Here is a 7766-nt window from a genome sequence, read left to right on the forward strand (position 1 = left end):
GCGCAGGCGCAGGATGGCGCCGCCCAACTGCGCAGGATTGGGCTGCCCCAACTGCGCATGCGTGTGTAGGCGCGGCGCCCATTTGGTGCCGCGTAAGGATGCTGGAGCCGTGTGAACCGCTTCAGCGCCGTGCTGGCCCCCTGTGGGGGCCAGAATAGGTTGTGCCCGGGCCCTGTTTGCGCCATCGTGAAACGCGACAGCATTCACGACGGCGCAAACACCGGTTTGGCCTTCATATCGGAGAATCGCCCCCAATAGATTATCAAGCCTGTACTGGTATTTTTCTTCACTTGAGTCACCTAATCTAATCCTACTCTCCTGTTCGTTCTCCATTCCCTCTATGTTCCATATTTCAAAGAAATTATGATTCTTCTTCAACAATCAACATCTGTGCAAAGCATTCTACTTTTAATTTTTGCTTTTTAATTCTTTTTTATGATTCTATCTTGTGCCTGCTCACCAACAACTAGTTATTTTATCATCACCGTTCAGAATCTTGAAAATCTGTACAAGGTCGTCCCCGTCCCCCTAACTTCTACACTAGTGTTTATATCAAGGCCTCAGCTTTTGGTCATTGCAATATCTTCTCTTCTATACTATATACAGAATCTACCCTGCATTTTTACCATTGCTGCTATTTTTTTCTAGAATCAGGTTTAAAAAACTGTATTAAAACATTCTTAACCATGACCTTTGGTTTGTATATGCATCTTACTGAAAATACACATGTATGCATATGTTCAGTTCTACTGTGAAGTAGTATTTAAGTTGAATAATTCCAGTTCCCTGCAGCAATTTGTTTTGAATATTCTATTTCTACTTTTCTTCCTGCACATATATACAGATGTGTGTGTGGATAATTTTATATGGACTGGACTAAACACTTTAAACGGGTCAAACAGTTTTTTTTAATACAGAATACTTACTGTCGCAACCCAATAGGTAAAGTCGCCATAGTCCCAGATGACCAAAGGCTGTTTTCCCCTTTGAGGGGGTGAGCTGCCTGGTGGTGATTTAATCTGAGGATTCCCACACTTCAGACGAGGGGCAAGGTTGAGGAGGTGGGGCCTTCATAATAGGAATAGAAATAGCACATGCTTACAGTAGAGCATTGAGTAAGCCAAAAGGGTTCCAACAAGTTACTGAACTAATTTTGCAAATGCAAGTCTGTAAAACAGTCTCATTGGCAGTGCTCAAAAATCTACAAATTGACATTGAAATGGTCCTAAAGCCAGAATAAGATTTTTTTTTTTTTTTTAAAGGGAACATTTGGCTAACATTTTGGGTTTTTTCAAAGTAAACCTGCCAGAAGATGAAGCTATCTGAAATTTCTACCTGATCTCTAGTGAAGCTTTAAATAATGTCACGTTATGATCCTGGACAACACCCCTAAATGTTTGGTCCGATCTAGTTAAGAACCGGTATTTTTGTTTGTAGTAGACAAAGTTTTAGATTCAAGACACTTGCTAAGAGAATAAAGCCACAAGATTCCATGGGTTTTGAACAAACAAAAATAAACTGCTATGCAAGGTCAAAAAGATAAAACAACTTACAATATCTATCTTGTATTCTAACATTCAGGATTAATATGAAGTACACATGAATTAACTAGAAAACTGGTCAAACACAACGCACTGTACAATAAATAGCAAATGTGGCGAAGACCAATCCCTCAGATTCCTCAACAACCCACCCAGATGCAGTAAACAGAGTCAACCAATCTCATTGTCTGTCTCCCTCACAGGGGACTCCAAACTTTTCATTTTTGAAGACCCAGCGTCTGAATTCCCAAAAGCCACTCCTACCCGGATTGTCTTAACAACTTCATGCCTCTCAAGGTTTCAATCTCGTCTCCCAAGACTCCATTCCAAGCCTCCATTCTAGCCGCTACTTAGTGGCATTGTTTCAGCTCTTTAACAGCCAGCTATCTTCACTGGGCTGGCACTGTCCCTGGATTGCACCAAGCTATAAATGACTCCTGGGATTTCTCCTGCGCTCCAACTACACAAAGCCAGCTAATAGCAGCACATTTGTTGCCTGCTGATACCAGAATGTTGTGGTGTGGGCTTTTCCCCTGCTGCACAACGCGCACCTCAGCAAACACACAGATAAACTGAAACCCTAGATCTTTCTTGAGCTCCACCAATCTCTGTGATAACAGCCTTCCAGGCCTCTCACTGAATGCTTTTTACAGTGCAGAAGGAGGCCATTCGGCCCATCGAGTCTGCACTGGCCTTGGAAAGAGCACCCTACTTAAGTCCACGTATTCACCCTATCCCCATAATCCCAGTAACCCGACCTAACCTTTTGGACATTAAGGGGAAATTTAGCATGGCCAATCCACCTAACCTGCACATCTTTGGACTGTGGGAGGAAACCGGAGCATTCGGAAGAAACCTTCGAAGATACGGGGATAAAGTGCAGACTCCACATAGACAGTCTCTCAAGGTGGGAATTGAACCCGGGTCTCTGGCACTATGGGGCAGCAGTGCTTGCCACCGTGCTGCCCCATTAATTACAGCACTAACCCCAAAACAAAACCACTCTCGTGACTAAAAGAAAAACAAAATGCTGTGGATGCTGGCAATCTGAAATAAAAACGGAAAATGGTGGAAAAACTCAGCAGGTCTGGCAGCACCTGTGGAGAGAGAAGCACCGTGAATGTTTTGAGTCAGTATGACTCTTCAGAGCTAAAAAAAGAGTCCTACAAACTCGGAACATTAACTTGTTTCTATTTCCACAGATGCTGCCAGACCTGCTGAGTTTTTCCACCATTTTCTGTTTTTATTAACCCTCTGGAGTGCATTTCCTTCCAAAGAGTGTGGACACCTCACTTCTAGTTCTCCAGCTAAGCAAGCTCACCTGCTGTTTTATGATCTTGCCTTTCTAGTTGTTAACCCCTTAAGTCAACATGGCCCCAACCTTTTATGTGTCATAGTCTTTAAGGTGTTGTCGTTGCATTTATCCTAGTTTCTACCGTTAACTTTAATCTTCCCAGAACTAAAAATAGTCTCTAAAATATTACTTTGAACCGTGAATGAGGGGATTTAAAACAGTGGGCTTGAAAGCCTGCATTAGTCAACTTTAGCCAATATCACTCCATAGTTAGCAGTTTCCATGGTCCCAGCAGCATTCAAACTATCATTCTGTGAAGTACTTAGGAGACCTGATGTAAACCTTTATGTAGGAACAACCATGCTGTTCCAAATACAACTGAGATTGGTAGGGCTGAAAGAAAGTTCTTGCAAGGTCTAAAGAACTACTTAACTAACTAGCATGTCTGTTTAATCTTTTAGTAATCTATTTCCAATCTCCTGTTATTCAAGTTGACTTTGACATCTCTACTGCTGCTATTTATTTTTTAAAATCTGTCTGTGAATAAACTTTTTCAGCCATATCTAAAAGTGTCTATTATAAAGTCAAGTGACTTGGGTGCATTTTTGTGAATCCTACATAAATTCACAAAGCTGGTCTATTCTTAGCCTAGGACATGCAGTCCCAGATTATTTTGAGGAATTGGTCACATACCATCATCAAAAAAGCTATGGTGCTTACTTATGGGAGCTGAGTTGTAGGTTATCCATCAGATGGGGAGGCGGTGGCATAGTGGTATTGTCACTGGACTAGAGACGCAGCTCTGGGGATCCAGGTTCAAATCCCGCCACTGCAGATGGTGAAATTTGAAATCAATAAAAATCTGGAATTAAAAGTCTAATGATGGCCATGAAAATGAACTATACCAAGTATAAGCTGAATATAGATAGTTTATGCTACCAAAAAGAATATTCACTGTTTGCTTTTATTACTAACAGTAAACTTGAACAGGTTCTCTATATATTTTATGTACTTTTTTATATTTCAGCATTTACCCCAATTTTTAACAGATCCACCAGCCTTCAAACTTTACTTTGACCGTGTAAAGATGCATCAGGGGCCACTGTGATGTATCCGTGTATCGTCATCTGCCTAATCTGAGTGAAGCTTGAATGACAGAACTCCATAAGCCTACTTCACCCCATTGTTAGCCTGCATCATTCATTGAACCTGCGAACGTGGGCGCTACAGAATGACTGAAAAGTGCAACCTGTTTCTGATTCAAACATTAAAACAATTAAAGGGGATTGCTTACTCAAAGTGTATTCTTTTTCTTGCACATGTTCTGCTTTAGAACCTGGGAGTGTTTATAATGTGCTGATTACTTGGGAGTTGAGATGTGCTCTGGAACTGAATGTGTTTGTGATGCTAATAATTTCTGTGGTTAAATCTAGGTCTGTTTTAGAACTGGGTTAGGTGGTCCTTTACAAAAACAAAAGTCAAAGGAGAAAAATGAGCACAAATATGCAGGAAAACCCAACCAAATATATCAAGTGGCTAGATTTGTTATCATCAAAATACAAACACTCTTAACTTTATACATGTACTGAGACTTAACCTAATTTAAACTGACTTCTGGGATCAAACTTTATTGGCCTTATCCATTGGCGAACAAAAGATTTTGCACTTGCTTTGTGACAACATAAAGTGTTTTTATTTTATTTAGTCTGTAATCCAAATTGTCTATTAATAAAGATCAGTGTTTTGGACCATAGTTACACACATATATACTATTGTTCTAAGACATTTGCTGATGAAAGACATTGGCAGAAAGTGATAAATTATACTGCGGTCTGCTGCTAGCTGTGATGCGGATTATTGCCCACCAGAAGATCCCTGAATGTGTGATTATTAATTCTATGAGCAAGGAACTGCAGCATCCAGTTTCACACAGTTTAAAAAAAACCTCAATGCTCTATTTCTAAAGTGTCTAGTAGATCCAGTAGACGTGCCTGAGCACTTTTTAAATCCAGCTTCATACTGAAGTGGATATATATTTCACTTAATGTGAAGCTTAAAGCGGTGTAACAAAGCCTGGAGGCTATCTGAAACTGCTTGCCTTTAATGCGCAAAATTCTTTACATCAATATGAAAGTAGCAGTAAAACTGCAAACTATGGATGCTGAAAATCTGAAATACAAATAGAAAATGGTGGAAATACTCAGCAGACCAGGCAGCATCTGTGGAGGGAGAGTATTAACATTTCAGGTCTGTGTTCTTTTGTTGAACTTCGTATAACTGCAATCTTTGATTATTTTGTTCTTCACTGTGACCACTTCTTGTTGCAGAGAATGGTAATCAGTAACAAAAAACAATTGAAAAAGAAATTAAATTTATTGAGAGATTACTTAAACTGTCTGGAGTCATTGTATATCTGAATAATTATGATGGGCAATCTGTTTTTCGCAATATTCGAAGAAAGGAACAGTGAGACAGCATGAGGGATTGGGAGATGAGTTCAGTTACAGGAAATCGCTGCCTAAAAATAGTGTTCCCACCAACGTTCCCTCCCTCTCTTTCTCTTCCCCCCCCCCATTGCAGAACTGTGTCAGCAGTCAGATTCAAAGCTGTGACTTCGAAGTGTCCAGGGCACTTGCCTAAAACAGATATTGGGCTTCTTGGACGTACTAATCGCAACCCCAGTGGCTATTTTAAGACCCTGCATGTTTAGCAAAAATACGGGTGTGCTTTCAGTTTTTTCAGGTATACTGTCCAGTGGTCGGTATACTCACCAGGGGTCCTTAAACACCTATCATTAATTAGGAGTAACAACAGACCTCCACTATCTCACTCATGTAGCTTTTATGCAATTTAAAGCTCTAATGTCTAATCTGTTTCTTCTACTATTTTGGGGGTATATTTTCCTCCAGTTGTATGGTAAAAATAGAAAGCTGGTTTGCCCCTAGTCATAAGATCAGAATGTTTGAGAGAGGCCACTTGACCAACTTTAGTATGTCCAGAGGCTTCCTACAGGAGCTAATAAGTTCTCAAATAATTCCAGGATTTTCACCTATTATTTTGTCTGGCAGTTGATGTTATATATTTATATGATGAAAGGTATTTGGCCTGAAACATTAACACTCTCCCTCTCTTTCACCCCACAGAGGCTGCCTGACCTTTCTGCTTTTAGTCCATAAATATTTTACTCTGTGGGTAATGTGGAACTTATCCTGTTATACTTTCTCATTGGCTCTTCACTTGGCTTTACCTGAGCCCCTTTGTATTCATTGAGTTTACTTTGAACATTTTAGACATTTCCTAAGTTATAAAGCTCACGATATTGGGTTTTCTTTACTAATAGTGAATGAAGAAAAATTTACCCCCAGTACGTTTTCAGCTGAACGATGGTACAAAATGATATTTTTATCGAAAGGAAAGAAAGATTATATTTTAGAATTGAAAATTCAACAGTTAATAAACAGGCTGACCTCTGTGAGGAAATGGTGGTTTAAGAATTGTAAAAGCAAGTTGTATTTTTTTTTTTTGAAAAGGCTTTTCAGAATTCGCTTTCTCCCGACATAAGCAAATGACTGTGGATGTTGAAAAATTGAATTAAAAACAGAAACTGCTGGAAATACTCAGCAAGTCAGGCCGCATCTGTAGTGGAAGAAACAAACCAAAGTTAATGTTTCGGGTGAATGGGCTTTCATCAGTTGTTTCTCTCGCCACAGATGCTGCCCGACCTGCTGAGTATTTCCAGGGTTTTCTCCATTTTTGATGCAGTACATTTTTTATTTGACTTGCCAAAACAAACTGCCCTAGAGGTTTTTTTTTCTTTGCTTAGTTTTTACATTTTATTTTGAAGCACTATTGTTAACCCTTGCTTGTAACATTTGGGTGCAAGTTAGATTTTTATTGTAACATCATTGTGGATCCACAGTAGCAGAATCTTGGGCTAAAGCCCAAATCTGTTATTAAATATCTGCTGGCTTAATTTGATGACTGGTCTTTTGTTCAAGCTTGCAGGTCTACCTGATTAACTCGTTCATTTACGGATGGTTCACTAACAATTAAGACTTTTAATAGGTGAGCGAAATTGAAATTCATTTTGCGACTCTAAAGGTGGTACAAAGTTTGAAACTTTTCCAATAGTGTGATATCACTTTCAGAGGTGCACCAGGTAAAAGCCTAAACGCTCATGCTCGCTCTCCTGTAAACATAATCACTCCTTCCCAGTGTGAATGGATGTCCAAAGTAGTAAGCCACAGCCTGCAAAATTAGAAGATTAATACAGGTCATATGTAAGGTGCTTTAGCTTTGAGTTGTTCAGGTGTGACTGCTAAAATCGTTCTTGGTTTTAGGAGCTGCTGCTACATTTTTTAAAAATATAAATGGATAAATATCTCCAGAGTAAACTTGGATTTCTTTCATAAAATGTGTAGAAAGAGTAGAGTGCAAGAAGGCATGTTTTTAAATACATAGATTCTTTCAGGTGACACTTGATCCTGTGTTTCACTCATTGCTCCTTGAATAATGAATGAACAAATGTGCTCCCAGATTCTAGAGGGCAAGTAACTTGATGAGAGTAAAAGTTGCTTATGTACTTTGATCACAAAACTAATCTAGTAATATGGGTTGAAGCTATTTTGGGATTGGGTGAAGATGTTCCCAAACAAACCTGGTGAGCCGAGCTCTTGAAATCTGGGGTTTCGAGACAGGGCGAGATATTGTCCAGCACACAACATTCCCTACGCCTGTTCCCAGTGTTGCAATTTCCTCCTTTGAAAATTTTTGGGTAATTCTTTTCTTGGCCACTGGATGGGGTGTAGTCTCATTTAAATTGATGAGGGAAATTGGGCGCCTCATGCCACAGAAATCTTAATAAATGTTAAAGTCTGCAGCCCGGTTTAAAAATGTAAGAATGTATGCACAGGTGAAAGGATCTCACAGGA

General features: G+C 39.6%; 1 protein-coding gene across 2 annotated transcripts in view; it reads left to right on the plus strand.

Moving 5' to 3' along the window:
- ppme1 (protein phosphatase methylesterase 1) overlaps window positions 1–6808 on the plus strand; it is an 89990-nt gene extending 83182 nt beyond the window's left edge. Inside the window, exon 14 of one of the 2 annotated variants that reach the window (XM_072477147.1) lies at window positions 3863–6808. In XM_072477147.1, coding sequence (XP_072333248.1) covers window positions 3863–3881 — 19 coding nt within the window. In that variant the 3' untranslated portion in view covers window positions 3882–6808. The remainder of the gene's footprint in view (window positions 1–3862) is intronic. The other variant, XM_072477146.1, reaches the window with a different exon arrangement.
- Window positions 6809–7766: the final 958 nt, after the last annotated feature.

The sequence above is a fragment of the Scyliorhinus torazame genome, chromosome 15, assembly GCF_047496885.1.
Source record: "Scyliorhinus torazame isolate Kashiwa2021f chromosome 15, sScyTor2.1, whole genome shotgun sequence".
NCBI lineage: Eukaryota > Metazoa > Chordata > Chondrichthyes > Carcharhiniformes > Scyliorhinidae > Scyliorhinus > Scyliorhinus torazame.